The 20,343-nt window shown below is 33.5% G+C and overlaps 2 protein-coding genes across 2 annotated transcripts; both read right to left on the bottom strand.

Annotated features, from left to right (window-relative positions):
- Window positions 1–2,633: 2,633 nt before the first annotated feature.
- Window positions 2,634–8,362, bottom strand: LOC117344759 (calmodulin-beta-like). The gene is made up of 5 exons (XM_033907586.1): window positions 8,357–8,362; window positions 7,175–7,223; window positions 6,254–6,397; window positions 5,028–5,270; window positions 2,634–2,752 (listed from the first exon to the last, which is right to left on the bottom strand). Exons 1-5 carry the CDS (start codon window positions 8,360–8,362, stop codon window positions 2,634–2,636), a joined length of 561 nt encoding a protein of 186 aa, XP_033763477.1.
- Window positions 8,363–15,950: 7,588 nt separating this feature from the next.
- On the bottom strand, window positions 15,951–19,514 carry LOC117345338 (calmodulin-like). The gene is made up of 5 exons (XM_033908406.1): window positions 19,416–19,514; window positions 18,417–18,447; window positions 17,968–18,111; window positions 16,749–16,994; window positions 15,951–16,152 (listed from the first exon to the last, which is right to left on the bottom strand). Exons 1-5 carry the CDS (start codon window positions 19,416–19,418, stop codon window positions 16,124–16,126), a joined length of 453 nt encoding a protein of 150 aa, XP_033764297.1. The 5' UTR covers window positions 19,419–19,514; the 3' UTR covers window positions 15,951–16,123.
- Window positions 19,515–20,343: the final 829 nt, after the last annotated feature.

Raw genomic sequence — 20,343 nt, 5'->3', positions numbered from 1 at the left:
CTTGGTCAACCCTAATCAACGATTTCATACAAAATTAATGGTGTTAAAATTTTAATATTAAATTGAAATTTAAAAAAAATCTGGTTTTGAAGTATTGGAACTTCCAATTGCTTTTATGCTTCCAAACTCGAGTTGGTATTATGACGTCATTTGGAATTGAACGTAGTGACGTATAACATCTAGTCTAATTAATTTTCACATCGTTAAAGCCCCACTTGGTTTCGGAAACAATAAAACTGGGAAAAAAATGAAAATTTCTGAAATTTGGTAAGTTTCCCTAACTGCTAAAGTTATAAACTTTGAAGTAATTACAACCCTGGTGTCAAATCCAAAGAGTTTTTAAAAAATAAAAATAAATAATCATTTTATAAAACTCCCCGTCTTACGAAAATAAATCTTCCTCGGCGAACAATAATTCAGGCATGCGCAGTGACATTCGGAGTTTCGCCAGTGATAGGAATATGGTGGAACATTTTCCAACAATGTTTTAAAAGAATTGTCAACGGTTTTGGTGTGTCATTATTTTTTCAGCTCTATACCTTCTGAGACGGAATGCCCCTTTAACGTACCCGTTTTCATTTGTCATGGGTCCGTACCACTAGTTACTCATTCACAGTACTGTAACTAATTATCAATATTTAATTATCATAAATTCTATTTTATGATATCGAACACAAACATATTGTTTGCACACTTTGTCTATTCAACCATCGAGCTGTTATCAAATGCAAATAGAGCCATTTGTGTCAGGCGAAATAAAAACTCAAACACTATGAAGGCATTTGTACATTATCGGTTTTTATTATTCTAGATTAACTTAATCTTTCGTTTGTTATATGAATGACAAAAAGAAAAAGAAAATAATAATGATAAAAAAAAATAATAAATAAATACAATAAATAGATAAAAATTATAATACAATATGCTAACAACTGGATTTTTTTTCTATGTTACAAAATACATTCGTTAGATAAATGTTGATATTAGATTTATAGAATACGATTCGTCTCGCTTAAGATTAAAACTTTTCTCGATATATATAAAAAAAATACCTACATAGTTTTTGAGTTTAATGAATTATCTTGCAGATTACAGGCGAGATAATCGTGATGCAGTTACGGTTTACTACGCTGTAATTTCGAGTTACCCGGTAGTCAAATCGTCATTATGAGAAATATTCAGCGATTTTTTTCAACAAGACAAGTCGGCTTTTGCCGAAATAAGATAAACGTGTTTCGTAGTCAGGTATTTACATAAAAAACAAACATTTGATGACTTTAGTATTGTTGTAAATAAAAGACAAAATCCATAATTCACTTTTCCGATTTACGGTAGTGACATTCATACGACGAGTGAATGACAAGAAATGTAAATACCAACGAATTAAAAAGCACACGAAAATGCTTCCTTGTAGAAGGGGTTCCCCAGAACTTTGTGCACTACGTCATCGATTTATGTGGTTTGGATCTGCTTAACTAGCAACAACTTGTAGCGCGGCGATTATAAGTAAGTCCAAGCGTGTAGACAGTTTTGTTTGAATGTCGGTCTTCGCAATGACTCTTTCTGTAGATTGTTTTTGAACTTCTGTACATTCTGATGAAATTATATTTTTTATAAAATATAGAGAAATCGAGTTTCGCTTAAACCGTAGACGTATAGTATGCGCTGTGACGTCATTTTACGACGTTCTAGAAAACGTCAACTTGTACATGTAGCGAAAAAGCACACATACAAGTAAGATTTGTTCAACATCTCTAATATCATATTTACAGGGTTATTTAAAATAGGTTAAGCATCGACTTAAATACGTTTGTCTCTATATGAATACTTACAACAGTTGATTAATAGCACAATGGTCGTATGTTTACATAAATGAAATTGACACTTTTCAAAAACTACAGATTAATCCTCAAACTCTGAAACAGAGCGCTCACAGTATATATATATATATCAATGTATAATGCATAATTAAGTATGGAACGTCAAATTAACATACCAAGTGTATATTCAGTTCAATTACTCATTTGAAGATAGGTTCAATTCAATTAAAGGAAGGTTCAATTCAATTAAAGATAGGTCCAATTATTTGTACCTATCTTTAATTATTTAAAGATAGGTACAATTAAATTGAACCTATCTTTAATTAAATTATACCTATCTTCAATTGAATTGAACCTATCTTTAATTGAGTTGTACCTATCTCTAATTGAATTGAACCTACCTCTTATTGAATTGAACCTATCTTCAATTATTTGAAGATAAATTCAATTAATTGAATATATGTTAATTGGGCGTTCCATAAATAAGTTCAATAACGAGGACGTTTTCATAAACAATGTTCTATTCGCATCACAGATGGACATTTCAAGGCCTTAACTAGGTTCAGTATATAGCACATTTCATCAAATTGTCCTGGTTTTGTTGCATCTTAATAAGAATTCAACATTCAATACGTATTTTAGAGAAATTATCCAACATGATTCCTCAAAATATCTCCCGTTTGAATCCATGATCCGGCACCATTCTCTCGTCAACTAGCAAAAGTGAGAATGAAAGTGAAGGAAATGTCTGTGTCGGGTTTAAGTAGAAGTGCTTTTCAATACGCAGTCTTTAGGAAAGAGTTTCCTTTTATTTCACACAGTTTGATTCGCTCCCATTGTCTTTGTTGCTTCGGGTTGTTGTTGTTGTTGTTGTTGTAACTGCTGCTCATATTCCTCGGGTAGCGGTTTCCCAGTGATCAAAGTGATGAAATCTGCAAAGGAATCATATCTATATAATAAAACATAGTAACACAATTGACGAAGGAAGACAACTTTTTGACTCGTGCCCTGATCGGGCCTCGAGCTCACGATCTACGGCACCCAATCGCCTAGCCAGAAATACCCGCAGCCTATACCGCTGCGCCACATCGGCGTTCTTAAAAAAAGAACGTTTCAATGGCGCAGTGATGGTCGGCCCGATACCCTGACATGATCATAGTGGAAGTCGTCTATAAGATGGTATGAATACCTGGATCGCGATGTATTTACATACATGGATACGAATTGTACATATATTATAAATATTCATCGAGTACAACTGCGACAGGAAATTCAAATCTATATCTTCGGATCACAAACACATATTGTATGTGATATATTGTGCTAAATATATATGTAGATCAACAAAATCAAATCATTATGTTATCATAACTAATGGTATCTAATCAAATATGTCAGCTATGCTATCTACTATAGTCAGATCTATGGAACATCATAGATTATAAAGAGAATAAACAGCTAGTATGTTAAAATACAAGATTTAAACGAACTCATTTTCATGCACACTCAGCAATTCATTCAGGATTCAAATAGATTCTAACCCCACCCCTCCCCCCTCCTTTTGATCTTCCTTATATCCCTTTTAAATTACGACTTTTATACAAATTACTTATTTCAAGTGTATGGTTATATCCTTTCCAATACCGACGGCATAGGAGAAACGTATTTCAAAGAAAGAAAGGAATGACCAGGAGAACGCTCACCATGGATTGGATTATATGGACATTAGTATAAGCAGTGAGTTTTGAACAGTGGAAAGCTTCAACTTTTGCCGCCGGTATTGGTAAGGATCGTCGCAAGCACGCATAGAATAAATAAATACTTATGTTAAATCCAAATCTCTCTCTCTCTCTCTCTCTCTCTCTCTCTCTCAATATACATATGTAAGTCTATATATCGATTTCCTTCTTTCCAAATGTTCTGTACATGTAATTGTGTGATTGCGATATTTTATGCCATCTTGTTATTTGTGTAATTTATGATTGTAATATTTAAGGGAGAGGGCTTTAGATAAGTTGTATAACTTGTGCCCAATCCCGATTGCACAGAAGGCAATACAATATGTTTAAACTAAACAAGATATATTTTGGTCCGAGACTTAGGAATGCCGATATGACGAAGCTCTGCCGAGACATCTCGGCTTTTTGTGTCGAGTACCAAAATAAATCGTTTTGTCAGAAACATGTATTATTGTTATATATGTTTCTGGTAATACTAGCCGTGAATTCTGTTTATCCTGCAACAATTTTCAACAAGTTTACGATATTTAAAACAAACAAATTTCCATTTTTCTTTATTCTTCGAGTGACCCCGAGTGAAATGGACTGCTTCATCGCGTAGAAAATACCCTCCCTTTTTATGTAAATCAGAGTCCAATTTCATTTATACATGTATGTAAATATACACAAATACAAATTATTCCCGGCAAAGGCCAATTTAATTTACTATATGCTTAAAACAATAATCAACAAAACAATTAAGATTTCTCAGCTATCTACAGAGTTCAGGGTCAAGTTGAAAGTAGTCCCGTCAGGTTTGGAACAAATTTACGAGAATCGGATTGACGGATAAAACATACATTTATCCGTCAGTTATCGGTCAGTATGGGTTACAGTTGCAGGATAAATCATGATAAAATCCAATTATATAATGAAAATATCAATCTGACAGCTATGTTTAGATTGTTGATATAAAGTTTAGATATGATAAAACAATGAGATAATACCAAGGAGCGCATGCGCTGAAATTAATTCCATTGACCTTAAACAGGAGGCCAAGAAGCGAATATACGCTTATAAAAGGCTGTTAACTGCTATTGCTATGGCGTTTTATTTAAGCATTGAACTGCTTTCAGTTGGAAGTTATGGGCTGATGAAATGCCAACTGGACAAAGGCAAATTTAATGAAGCGCGCTTCCAACGGAAAGCAGTTCAATGCTTAAATATACCGATTTGTATGTTATCATATATTTGTAGTCAAAATAGTCAGTTTCATTTATAGCACATATCAGCCAGACTCCATATAGATTCTTACAAAGTACATGTACCACACATCAAGTTCTTAATATAGGATTTGACATGTATTCAATATTAAACAGAAAAAAATTGAAATTTCATTTTTTTTTTATTATCAAGTTAGTCATTGGGTGTGATAATAAATCTAAAAATAATACGTTTAGCTGATATGAGTGAAGCAACATTTATTCACCTTTAAAATCTATATATCTGCCTCCGGTCGTGCTCGCTGACTTTATTAGATCCTCCACTTCCGCTTCCGTCATGACTTCCCCGAGGCTGGTCAAAGCTATCTTCAATTCACGAGAATCTAGTACTCCATTACCATCTTTATCAAACGTTCGAAAGGCGAATGCTAGTTCATCTAAATCGTCTGTAGTTTTGTTCCTACTTTCCATCAACTTGACAAATTCATCAAATTCCAGAAGCCCATTTCCTGAAAAACAGATAGTTATTAATCACAATGCTATATATTATTTTACATGTAAATGATAGCTTTTCAGTGATGTCAATACACGATTTTATCAACCTTGCAAAAGCAGATCCATCGATGATAACCGAGATCATATGTAAAATATGATACAATTATGGCATTTAAATGACGTCGTAACACGACTTTTTCGACCTTAGAAAAACACCGTTCAAAAGCATATATCATATACGTGTAACATGTTACAACGATGCACTTTGAGTAGATTCACAACATTTTTGTTGATAAAACCATCCATAGTTAAGTGTGTTAAACGTTCCCATGACTTTTCTGCGATAGTATCAAAGTACAAATATTTTGTCCTACGCTTACTGGCTCCATGCCTATTATCGTGACGAACACTACCGTGACGTAAATTGTACAGCATATTGAAAGGTCAGTAATTTTATATATGACCTGAAGATTGTGTTTTCTTATGTGAATGAGTACTTACCATAACACAGAACAACAATCTGAAAAAGACGCCATGAAAATTCTCGCAATATTCTGTGCCATTTCACACCATGGTAACAATTTCGTCACGATAATAGGTATGGACCTTGTATAAACATTACTTGATGTTTTGATAGTCAAATATTATATTTTTTTCTGCTTACCATCCTCTCTTATATAATAATTATGTTTCTACCACAATACGTCGTGTTATTCCATTCTCAAGCCATTTTATAAATGTGCCGACTGTTGGATAAATATATATTATATACCACTAGTGGTATATGACCTTCCGGTCTTTTGATTGGTCAAGAATTCGAACTTTGACCCAAGCTGCAATTGTTAAAATCGCTAAAAGCTCGTGTCTTTTGCAACTTTTATTAAATAACTTACTCGTGTGAAATAAATTCCATATCCAACAATCACTCGTTGTGTAACCTCTATTTATTTAGTAATTTAAATGTTTACTTATTGAACATAGAACAAAACTTGTTTACCGTTGTCATCAAAATCTGCAATAATTTTCTCCATCTCTTCGTCGGTTGGACTCGCTCCTTGTAACTGCATTGCCTGTTTTAGTTCTAATAAAGATATAGTCCCACTCCCGTCAACATCACAGTATTTGAATGCTGTTCGATAGGCTAGAAAGAAAAGAAGCATAACTGTTTTAAACATAAAAAATACAATACCGAATTTAATCATGCATTTGTATTTTATTTTTTTCATCTAATGCTTCTTGTGATCTATGTGAATATCACCATAGTATTTTTCAATTTAAGTTATTAGACATTTTAATTCATTTTCTGTTATCGATTTTTCCTTTTGAATGAGATTACAATGCTTGATCCTCTCACATGCGGTATTCGTGAATGCAAAAGACTTGAAGGAATTCTTCGGCCTGAATCCCGATGACTTTGTTAAAATAATTATTTATAACAAGAGTACACCCCAGTTTTTTGTGTTATTGCTCAATAACGTAAACAAAATATTACAGTTAACCCTTATAATTTAATTATCAACGATAAGAAACATTTTCATTAAGTTTAACATGTTTATTTTGCTCCATATATTTAAAAACACATCGATAAATACAAAATCCCGTGAACAACGATTACTCCGCTACTTCCGGTATAACTGAAAGTAGTTCCTTTTATTTTTTTTTATGTTATGAGATGATAACATAATTTTTTGAGCCCATGAAAATGCTTGTTACAAGCAAAATTAAATTATATATAAATATTTTTGCAATTGATACGAATATGTGTATTATTCATATTGTTTCTATGGTTTCAAAAATAACTGGGATGTTTTTTTCTGCCACAACGTGGTGCAAGAGTAACAGGCTTTATAAGGAATGTCGTTATGGAGAAATGGTGTACCCACAATACCCGACATGAAAAAAATAGATAGAATTGTACCTTTAAGTTCTTCTACTGTAATCGACAGTTCGTCTGCTTCTTTTTGATCCTGTTGAAAGAAACAAACAGCTGGAATTACATTTCAATATAATTTATATTGTGACGACACGTTATTTGTGACGTCATCAAGTTATTCTTTCAAAAATAAACTTTCCCGAGGAGCAACAGTAGCTGTGAAAGCGCTAGAATTTTTTTTTTTAATTTATTCAACTGTACATGGACACGACGTGTACATAATATATTATACAAATATATCATGAGTGTCCCACGATATACTTGTTTTGTTACATAATACTAAAACACACTTAGAGAATCACTGAAATCTCGACTTTCCTGTAAGCCTAAAAGTCACAATAACTGTCGCTTAGCAGTGTTGACATCTGAGTGACTTAGACGCTTGAAAGGGTAGGATTAAATTTCGAAACGTCATAGGTGTTCAAGAGTTTGCACGTGACCCAATTCCGAAGCGTCACAGGTGTTCAATAGTTCGCACGAGACATTGCAATAGTCATTTTGGCCGTGAAATAGTATATAATATACCTTATGTGTATAGTTAAGGGAAACCAAACGCATTATGTTATATATATATATATATATATATAATAGGGATATGGGTCAAAGAAGTAATATAAACAGTATAATCCAGATAACACTGGATCCTCACGTAAATGTATGGAGGATACGAATTACTTGTAATGATTTTATTGAGAAGTAATTCAAACAGTGTGGACAATGAGGCTTGTTAAATTTTCGAGGCAATCCGCCCCTTTATCAAAACACAAAAAATACAAATACAATCACATAATATATGTAAGAAGTACTGGAAATACAATAAGAATAATGTTTCAGTAACTGGAGAAACAACAATGAACCCTTCGGCAAACGTAATAGGGAGATATACTTATTCATGGACATATTTAAGGCTTGCCCATGACAAATTATGAGTCAAATCCACGATACCAGATGAGGGGAAAAACTAACAAAATATGCCAGATATCAATACACCTGTTCCACTGCTTGCTGGATTAATTGCTCCCTGAACAGCCAGGGTCATTTGGAGGCGGGGTCTCCTTGTAGTAGTTGGTGACTACCTCACTGAACAAAATACGTAAATCGTCTTGCCTGAGGACACAACGACGACACAGACCGGCCCGTTTCTCAGCTTCCCGAGAAAACACAAACCGACATGGGTAGGGAGCGTCGATATCGTTAGAAGACTAGTTCTGATCTAGTAGAGAAGCAAGTAGTTCAATGATATTCATGTTTGTTTCATTATTAATTAAATAAGTATTTATATAATAATCCGAATTTTTATGTTAATGACCGTAGCGACTAAACAATAACTGTTCTGAATACATAATGACAAAATTAGATGATCTGACCATGCGGAAACATTGTACGATGTTTACTTGCCGAAATATACGCAATTTAATTCCAATCCAAACCGCCTCGCAGCTTCAGGTCGCCATCTTTGTTAAAATCAAAGCATCTGTGCGTTTGGAAGAGTAAGTACTGCAAAGCTTCTAAATGATCTTATGATACAAATTTTAAGATTATAATAGGAACGAAATATGGATTTTAAAATATTTGTAATTTGATTTAAATTACTCATGCTTTAGGTTAGCAAATAGTAGCAATTATTTACAACGACCTTTAACGTTGTACTCAATACTGATCACGATACTTTTATTTAGACGTTTTCTATTTCTTTCGCCTTATTTCATTTAAAGAAATGTTTTAGATTTCCCAGTAATTTCGCGGGAAATGAATTTGATGACGTGGGAAGCCCACATGCTATAGAATCAGGCATCTATAGTCGATAAGTGGAGGTTTGGAGTGGATAACACTTCGGTCCATTAGCTGTATGACATTTCGTGGCGTCGGTTATTAGAACGTGACCCAGAAAACACCGACGGTAATAAAAACAGAAGACCAATGAACATTACCGGATTATTTTCGCAATTTTTGAGACACCATTGTGCTAAATTACAATGGAAAGTAACACTGATTTAATTTATAGCTATCGTATCGTAATCTATATGTAGTTGGGCAAGAACTACTTTCGTTTTACAGTTTACGGATATGGTCATATAGATAATTCATCTTCTCAACCATAGTCGAATTACTTAACGGGATAGTTCTATCAAGTATATTTGTACTTCTCATGTACAGGGTGCATCTTTGTTTAAAATTGACTGGTCTGCAGGTGTGATCTGGCTACTCTCAGCAGACCCTGACCTCAGGGTCACGTTACTATCGTATTCCTTTGTAAACACTTCATAATAAATGTATCCCCGACTGGTTCGTTTGGATTACTACAACTTTCTACCATATTTACGTGGATGGATACTTCAACATTTTAAATACTTTAATATATAAATACTTATAACCGGTAAGCTTGTAAATAAATGATATTAATAATAAATAAAAAAAAATATAAAAAAAATAACAAAAATAACAAAACAAAAAAACAAAAACTAACTTAGAAAAAACGACAATATTACAAAGATATCGATGCAGTGCTGATTATATAGGTTTTAGACATGCATTTCCGTCGTTTCGCTGCCATTGCGTTGTAGATATCTAATCGATAATATATTCCCTTTTTATGTTTTCTAATAATTCGAGCATGTTTTGTCGATCCATGTTTCCTACAGAAACCCAGTTTGGTTAAGCTAGTATAAGATAAGGATCCGGGTACGGTTTACGGATATATACACATATATTATATATCGATAGGAAAACACATGCAGGTGTCTATGTAAATGGGCATAGCAAACAATTATATAATAATCTATATTTTCATTATCAATTTCCTAAGATAATGTATTTCAAAGACTAATTTTATTAACTCTCCTTTCAGATTTCAGCATCACGGATGGGTCCTAAACTGAGGGAATAGCTTATCGAAGGCTGTTTTTTATTCATCATTTAACGATATCCGTTACATGCACCTATCTCGTCTATCAATTCATCCAATATATATGTATATATACATAATTAGTGAATTGACAGACAAGTTTTGTACCTGTGTATCAGTTTAATGTATATCTACTTTTATAAAGATTTGCAATATGAAATATCATTAGCATGAGTTTGAAATACATTTATATTGTGCTTTCTAGTTTGCCTGCTTAGCATGCATGTTACTGGTGCTGGTGCTGTGTTGGCCGAGTAGTTAAGGTGTCCCGACTCTTTATCACTAGCACTCCACCTCTGGGTTGCGAGTTCGAAACCTACGTGGGGTATTTGCCGGGCACTGACCAGGTTTCCTACTCCGGCTTTCCTCCACCCCCCAAAACCAGGCACGCCCTTAAATGACCCTGGCTGTTAATAGGACGTTTAACAAAATAAACCAAACCAAACCAAACATGACGAGGCGAGGCGAGGGTGAAGAAAGACAAAAGTGGCGAGCCTTGGCGATCCACGTTTGTCTTTCTGTCCCGAGCCAAAATACAACTTATATTTTAAGACACTGACCATGTATTTTATTTATCATGCAACAGCCATCTAAAATAAGCATTCTGAAGTGAAACGGTACCAACAACAATCCAAATATGTTCGCCTTTTTAATGTTATTTCACTTGGAAGTAGGCTAGTCGAATCGACGCACGTGCTAAGATTCCAAAATACAGCTGTTTTCCGTCACTGCCGTATACAGCAAAAATATATATGGTGGGTGTATTCCTACAATGCGGTGGTAGTTGCAGGATAATATTCAATATTAACCTCATGCGTTCTAGATTAATATGAAAACGTATGTATACAACCATTACTATTAAGTTAATAACACATTCTATGTCAATATACTCGATATAATATATCATTGTGCGTTTCTTTGATACATACTACAGTAACTTCATATTTGAAAACAATAATAGTTCATATACTTCCGATGATATTATATTGCATTGTTTACATAAGCTTATAAGAGAAAAAAATCCTCATTACGAACAAGTTTTTGAAAATATTGTATCAATATTTTTATATTATTATCAATACTAAGTTGTAAACATGCTATTGTTATAAATTTATCAATAAGTGAGAAACTGTGAACTTACCATTGTCTATGGTCGTTACACGGCAATAACAGTACAGTGAATTCACATAAACGACTGCCATTGGTTAAATGTCTACCCTAACAGGCTCAAAGGCTGTGCCAAGGTCACTGGTAATTATATATGTGTTTACGATGATCCACAAAATACTTTATCAGGTCAGTATTAGAGGCCTACATTTACAAAAGGACAAAAGCTTTGTTCTTAATACAATGGATAAGATTAATGCATATGAAAATTAATACGTTTAATGAAGCGATATTATATAAATATTAGCTGTACTTTGTAAATAATTGGATGGTTGAGTTTAGTTGATTTATTGTCTGTTAATCTGGTTTGAATAATATAGATGGTAATTATGATAGGTTTTATCTACTTTGAGAATATGTTTCTTTTCTTTAAAAGGAAATAAATATGAATATACATATAAACGCACCTGTTTTATAATTAAGAATTTTTCAATGCAAAATTAATTCAATTTTGCCTTAATCTTTGAGGAAAGAAAACAATACAATTTTATACATTGTGAAGGGTATTGTCTTTGGGTAACCAGCCCGAACAGATCCGTGTTTTATATTATTTGGGAAGTTGGCCGATATTATTTTTTGTGTGTATTATCAGCTTGACTCGAATTGAACTTAGATATTTTCTTTATTAACTTCATGTATTTTTATGCTTTATCTTCTGTTCCGAAAAATTCAAAATAAGATTTTTCAGATATAAGCTGATAAAGAGACAGACATTGCTTTAAATAAGAGTTAATTTGAATTTAAGATTGAATTTAAGATGAAATTGGCCGCTGAAGGATTAACAACTCGTCAACACCTTGGTGTCATCCTTCGCCCCCCCCCCCCCCCCCCCCCCCCCCCCCCCAAAGTCATCATAAGAGACTGGTGTCTGTATACAGCCAACCTATCGAAAACATAGTTCTGACAAATATATATTTATCTATCTATTTTTTTTATTTATTCATTTACTTTTACCATCTGTACACCACCTAAGATGTTTCTAATTACTCATTATAGGCCCTCGGCGAATTAATTATCGGCCGAGGGGGGTCGTTTTTACAACATAACGATACTTATTGTTGTTTATACCTACTATATTTGTGTAACTGTTCAATGTTCTATGTCTATATGTGATCGTATGTAATTTACCTGTGTCTTGATGAAGGGGCAGATTGCCTCGAAAATTCGACAATTTACTTGTCTGTACTGTCGTTATTACTACTTGACAATTATAGATATATGATTGCACTTTCACAACAGTCTATATCACAATAGAACGTTATACATGAACCTAATGAATAAATTGATAAACTATTAGCATGATATATATGTATTTCAATTTGTAATTACTATAATAGATCTCAATGGTGGCATGTGGAATTTAGGCCGATATCCAACCTTCATTATTATACCAGGTCAAAGTTCCATAAAGGCATGTGGTTGATGTTCAAAGCATATAAACTCTTTAATCATATCTCACAAAAGCCGTCATGTACTTAAAGAAAATCTTAAATCATTATAAAGATTTATGAACTGAAAATAGTCTACCATGACAGCTTTCTGTAGAAGTAGAAATACGTTTAATCTAACAAGTACTGTAGAAAATTATTTTTATCTAAAGTATCCATGCATGTAGAATATTGTCACTGGCTAGAAAAGGCCACACAGGCAGTTTCCCGTAGAAGATGAAATATGCATTTCCTTTAGGCCTCACCTCCTAAAATAATTTTTATTCCGGAGAGTTACTTATCAGATAGAAGACACTCTGAACAAAGAACAAAGATAGCATTTCTTCACTTCTAATGTCTTTTAATTGGTCCTAAACTTGCAAGTAAATTTGCCTTTCTAAGTAGCTTTTCCAAATATGTCTACCGGATATACTGTGCTAAGGGAGATAACTCCAAAAGAGGGGAGGTTACTTGGTACACTGCACAAAGCAATAAATAGAGACATACTGCATGTATGGTGGCTCGTTAGGGCCAAGTATCAAATCTCGCATTCTCGCACTCTCGACCTTAGGTCGAAAACGCGATAATGCGAAAACGCGACGGCATATCTTTTTGCCCCCCCCCCCCCCCCCCCCCAATTTTTGACATCCAAAATCTAAAAAAGGGGAAAAAACACGAATTTATATATTCATTTCGATAAATATCTGTATATTTTCGAACCGATAATGTTTTCTTGAAGGCAACGATAAAATCTTGTACATCCGGAACATTACGACTTTTATACTAGTATATCAATCCTCAGACCTGTGTGTCGGTCGTCTGCACTAGCCTGGTAAGTCAAGTCAATATTTATATCTTAATACGAAATTTTGCTTAACTTCATCACATAGATTCAATAAGTTGATGATAATTTGTGAAGTTAATTGAGTTCATAATGAGAACAAGACAGAAACACAACATGAATAAGAATGCGCGGTTTTAACGTAAATCGAGTGATACTAATTACCAACAGGTACGAGGAAATACAAAAAAAATCGGCTCGCGCCTTCGGCGCTCGCTTTATCACTAAGTTACTGCCCCCCTTTCGATTGCAGATCCACAGGGTGGCTTTCCACCCTGGTACCCGCTTGGCGGCCCCAGACCTCCCGCAAAAAGGGGGAAAAAAATCGCCTCGCGCATACGGCGCTCGCATGATGACTTAATTACTGGACCTCCCTTTCGAAAATTCCTGGATCCGCGCCTCATCCCGAATTATTGGAAATGTGCTATATTTCATTTTCCGCGGAGGGCTTAGACCCCCTTAAAGCCCTATCAGGGCGCTGCCCTGGACCAGCTGGGCGGCCCCTCAAACCCTTCGTTAAAAAAAAAAAAATAAAAGCAAAAAAAATCGGCTCGCGCCTACGGCGCACGCATTATTACTAAATTACTGGACTCCCCGACCTTTCGAAAATCATGGCCGTGCCTGGTGATTCATGTTTTGCCATAAATAAAATATCCTGATTTGCGTAAATAACTTATTTTGTACTACATAAATTATCTAAATTATCATGGGATGTTGAAATGATAATTATTGGCTAATTTTGCGGAGATGGCATACGATTTGTTTAGTGCGTAAAATTTTTAGTGCGTAAAATTTAAGGTTAAAAAAAATTTTGCCCCCCCCCCCCCACTTTTTAACGACTTCCTACGCCACTGTAATAGATATAACCTCACCATGACAGGCTTGTTGTGTGTATGTCTGTGGGTGATGGAGGTGAGAAGGATCGACATCCAGAAAAAAAAAAGTTTAATAGGTCTGATACACTGACACACTGACACATACATAGGCCTAACTGTTATATATGCTACAATGTACCTTCGATTTACAAGATGAGCCTCAATTATCTGAAGTAATAAGCTAACGATTCAAACTTTCTACAGTACATTCAAGGATTAATATTTTATGTTTAATTTTAATGAAAACAGACATACCATGGATGATATATTTGGGGATTTGTTTTTCAATTATTACATAAATTTGGAATACCAGTAGTATAAGGTATGGTATAATTCCTGTGCATACTAGATAAAGGGATTTTATAAATGGGTAACAAACCAGCCCCAAAATTAATAAGCCGGTCTTCACGTGATAAATCAAATTATGTTGAAGAAATAATTTCACTATTATTTAAGGACATGTTATCTCTAGGATACACATCTGTAGAACTAAATTAGAAGCTCTACTATGTCGACAAAGCTAAATAGTTTCTGTTAAGGTCTGTTAGTTTAAACTGTGTTTATTTGTCAATTTCCATTTCACAACATGTATACAACATATAGATGATACAAAAAGGAATTAGTGCTATGATCTGTTTAAGGGCAATCCTTCGTTCGGACATCAGAAACATACACAATTTCTATTGATGAAAACTATGTCCGAATGATGATTATATAAGTGTTTATGCCTAAGTTACATGTAATGAAATTAACGCCGAAATGTACAGGACAAAGGCATATCGTATACAAATAGCACATGTCATTGTGGTAATTAGCGATACTTCGGGTCGAATTAAAAATTTCCAGGACATAATACTCGAAGAACTTTGGTTAATCTTAAGAGAATAAAGTGTCATATTAATGTTCAGATTATAACTTTCACTGCTTGGAAAAACACATTTTTTTCGGTAAGTTTAATTTTGACAACCTAAACTTTATTCAAACGAAGGAATGCCCATTTAACTGTCTTGAATGGTTTTAAAGCATTCGAATATGTGACATTGTTTTTATATGATTTGATATAACACAATATTGAATATTTGGATCAGTTCATCCCCTTTTAATGCTTAACACGTGTATATATAGGTACTGATTTTCCTATCATCTTTTTTTTTATTTCTAAATAGTTGATATCTACTATCACTGACTAGTCCTAGAAGGACAGAACACTGCATGGTGTAGCAATCGGGAACCGTCGGCACTTTCCGTAAACGAGAAAATACGAGGTATTTTCTTGTTTACGGAAAGTGCCGACGGTTCCCGATTGCATGGTGTAGCTTGAATCATTATTCAGCATATCTATTGCAACTGTTGGCACAATTACATGCAAAGGTGCCATTCACTTGAATGTTTGTCACGAGGCTCGATAATAAGCAACCCTTCCAATTCGTTAAAGCGTTTTATCTGATCTGATTTACATTCAAGTTTGGCATTAAATTGTTTGTACGCTCAATAAATGAGACATATGTCAATATGATTAAATCCAAAATAAAGAAAACAAAAACAATTTTTTTAACATTGACCACATTTAATTATGCGTAGTTCTAACTATACGTATATATGTGCATTTTATTATTATGACAAAATTTCGGATGGTCTCTTTGAACAACATGAAGTGCCTCTTATCTTCAGTGAATTTGATACAGAATCAATGATTATGGGTAAGCTGTATTGTACACTTCAAACGTCAGCCAGCACCTTGACGAACTCTGTAAATAAATAAAATACATTATTAGATATTTGTATTCTATGAATATATAATTATATATTTATTAAATTCAAAAGGTCCATATGGGTTTTAACTATGACCTATGATGTATCGCCTACAATAGGCCTATCAGGTTCATCATTATACGTGATTAACACAATTTGTAAGCTATTAATGGATTCTTAGATAGGCTAAAAAAAGTCATCGTAGAATCAAAATCTGAATTGCTGTTCAAATACGTAGCTACATATTGCATCATAAGACTTGCATAATTAATCTTTTAAACTAATTTTCTAATTTAAAACATGTTTTAAGTATAATTTTACTGGTTTTATATGGGATTCTTTTTTCTCAAATCAATACGCAACGTCAATTGTCGTATTGTGACGTCACATTTTCGCGCCATTCTCGGAATTTCTTTCATAGAAGAATGAAAAGAATTTTTCGACCAATCACATTGGAGTATTTACCATGAAAAAAAAATTATATACAAATGTGTTAATATTTCAAGACAGGTTTTAGCTTTGAAACATTCTATGAATGTACTGAAGTTATGTAAATCGAGAGTGTGGGCCGAGATGGTAATCTATTACTTACCACTATATCTTATATAGCCATCTCCATCTGGATCGGCTTCTCGTATCAACTCGTCCACTTCTTCGTCCGTCAGTTTCTCCTCCAAGTTGACAAGAGCATGGCGAATTTCTGCTGCACTGATCAAGCCGTTGTTTCCTTTATCAAACGTCTGGAATGCATTGAGTATTTCCTCCTCTTCATCATGTCCGTCAGGAAGAAAGCGGATCATACATTCCAGAAAATCCTGAAAATCCACTGTGCCATGTCCTAATAATGATAAAAATAATAAACCCATCTATATTGGATCATATATTGATCACGACATTGGGAAATAAAGCTACTTCTCATGAGAACATAGGACTGTACAAAACAAACTCGATATATAGTAGTATAATAATTAATTATGATATTGTCAGTAAACTAGTTGTACTTTGTACAATAATTAATTATGAGATTGTCAGTAAAATAGTTGTACTTTGTACAATAATTAATTATGATATTGTCGGTAAAATAGTTGTACTTTGTACAATAATTAATTATGATATTGTCGGTAAAATAGTTGTACTTTATACAATAATTAATTATGATATTGTCGGTAAAATAGTTGTACTTTGTATAATAATTAATTATGATATTGTCGGTAAAATAGTTGTACTTTGTATAATAATTAATTATGATATTGTCAGTAAAATAGTTGTACTTTGTACAATAATTAATTATAGTATTGTCAGTAAACTAGTTGTACTTATTAGCGTGGAATGCATGTTGTGTATTCACAAATCGGAACATATTAATCCTACCTTTAAAAATAAAACACAGGTAGTTGTAAAATCACATGTTGTAAAATCACAGATCGAAACATATTAACCATGTCTTATAAAACACAGGTAGTCCCCTGATAAACAAAGGGAGGTATAGACCCTACAGAGTTTAATGATTATGAAATGAACATGATATTAACAATAAAATAATTAAATGTGTCGTCACTTTAAATAAACGGCATTTTCGTCAAAGAAATAACATTTTTATATAATATACAGTAAAAATGATTATATTATATATAATAAAACTATAAGATTATTATCTTAGTCAAATACAACATTATCTTTCTCAGAGACATGTTATCTTATAAATCATATTTAAAGGATGTTACTTTGCTAAATTAACCAAGTGATGAGTTAGCTTTTCATACGAAGCACAGCACATATCGTCATGCAAACAATTCAAGGGAGATAACTACCTGTCGGATCCACGTCCTTCATCATGTCTTTGAGCTGGGCCTGCGTTGGAGCTGCCCCAAGGGACCTTATTAGAATCCCAATGTCTTTAGAATCAATTGTACCATCTCCATCTTTGTCAAATAGCTTGAATGTATCTTTGAACTCTTCAAAAAAAAAAAAAAAAAATCAGTATTAGGAAAATTTTCGTTAATGTTCAATTTTGTGTAATGACTATAGTTTCAAAAAGAAATAACTATTAATGTTTTGCAAAATGTTCCTATATTTTAAGGCCTGAGATTTATTCGTTAATATTACGCATATCAGAAAAGTTTTTTAATCTATATACTCAGAAACAGGGTTTCATGTTTAGTCTGCATTTTAAAAGTGCAATTTCGGCATAAGAAGAAAGAAAAAAACCAGAACATCTTATTTTTCGAGTTTACGATTTGACGATGGATTAGAAACATACCTGCTAATTGGTTATCCGTTAATTGGCCGGCCTACAAACAGAAAACACAAGCTGTTATATATGGTAACTACAATAAAAATCATTAGGAATAATCAATCTAATTAAAACAAGAATTGTAATTTCCGCTCCTCTACGATACTCTACGATACACTACAATACAGTATTACAGTGTATCGTATAGTATCCTAGAGGAATGGAATGAATACACTAATGATATAAAAACTAAGTGTGTGTCACACAGTGATAAATGATACAAATAACACATACAGAATGTAAACCAATGTTTAAGTACTTGGTTTGTTTTTGTTTGATTTATTTAACGTCCTATTAACAGCCAGAGTTATTTAAGTACGTGCCAGGTTTTGGAGGTCGAGGAGGGCCGGAGTACCCGGAGAAAAACCACCGGCCTACAGTCAGTACCTGGCAACTGCCCCACGTAGGTTTCGAACTCGCAACCCAGAGATGGGGGGCTAGTGATAAAGTGTCGGGACACCTTTACCACTCGGCCCCTGTTTAAGTACAGATAAATTCCTATATGTGTTATACTGCTTTATTACATTTTCACAAATGAAATATCGAAAATTATTCATTCTATAACACTTTTTTCCGATTTGACCAATCAAAACACTCCTTATAAACGATAATGGGCTGACCCAGTATATTTTGCTATAAAATGTAATAAACAGAATATCTAACAGTATCTTCAGTAACACCAAATATATTTCACGAGTGGGGCTAATATTTTGATATTTTTCACGAATGCGCATTACTGAAGAAACAGCTAGATATCCTCTATTCATTTCATGAAATGTTCTATTTCATGTACATTTGGAAATTCATGGAATAAAGATATATGTGTATACATATTTATATATATTAAAAACGTCTGGATGGACAGAATACATTTATCATATTAAGACCAATTAAATAATCCTTCGAGTTTAAAAACAAGTATATAAATAAATCGTGTTTAATTAATAAGTAACAAAATTAACTTACCATGTTTTGTTGTTGACATTCCCGGTGTTAGAAAGATGGCGGAAATAGACAGAAGATTCCACACATAGGAATATGTTAGTCCTTCAGATTTTGTAACATAAATCGAGGAGTGGGTGGGGGTTGGGGGAGGGGGGCATTGTTGTAGTCAATGCATGTTTTTAGTCTTCTAATTTCTTTAATTGCATGAATGCAACCACTTTAAATTTGAAATAAAGTATTTTATTCATGAATCTTTATTCATTCGTGATACGTTATATAATGCCATTCGGAACTTTCTTTGAAATATTCAAACCAGTTGTACAAACGTGATTATAAGGGAAAGTGTAAAATTTCTTTGTTGTAGTCAATGCATGTTTTTAGTCTTCTAATTTCTTTAATTGCATGGATACAACCACTTAAAATTTGAAATAAAGTATTTTATTCATGGATCTTTATTCATTCGTGATACGTTATATGATGCCATTCGGAACTTTCTTAAAAGTATAAAAGCCAGTTGTACAAAGTGTACATTTCTTTAATTCAAATGTAGTATTTGATTGAACACGGAATAAGAAATAAAATTCTTTTTGGAAAAAAGATGTCTGGAAATTGCTCTTAAGGAATTGAAAATGCAGACATGCTACGTTAAAATACCACGCAGTGTTTTTCTCTGCCTAATCGGCAAACAAAGCCATATCTGATTACAAGATGTATCCAAACGTCGATCTGTTCAAAAGGTTTAATCTTATTGTACGTGTCATCCTGGTGAGTGCATTTGAATAATTCATTGGCTCTCTTTGTAAGGTATCATTATTTCACAATAAGATTGTTTTAGCAACAATGCCTTATAACAATGCACTTGTAACAATGTAACAATGAAATGTACACATATATACACACAAATGATAACGGCACATCTTTAGGCAATCATATGTGTGTGTTTGTGTAT

This window comes from Pecten maximus, chromosome 16 (assembly GCF_902652985.1).
Source record: "Pecten maximus chromosome 16, xPecMax1.1, whole genome shotgun sequence".
NCBI classification, from domain to species: Eukaryota; Metazoa; Mollusca; class Bivalvia; order Pectinida; family Pectinidae; genus Pecten; species Pecten maximus.
Note: the sequence above shows the minus strand (reverse complement) of the source record. Positions and strands in the feature narration are given on the sequence as shown.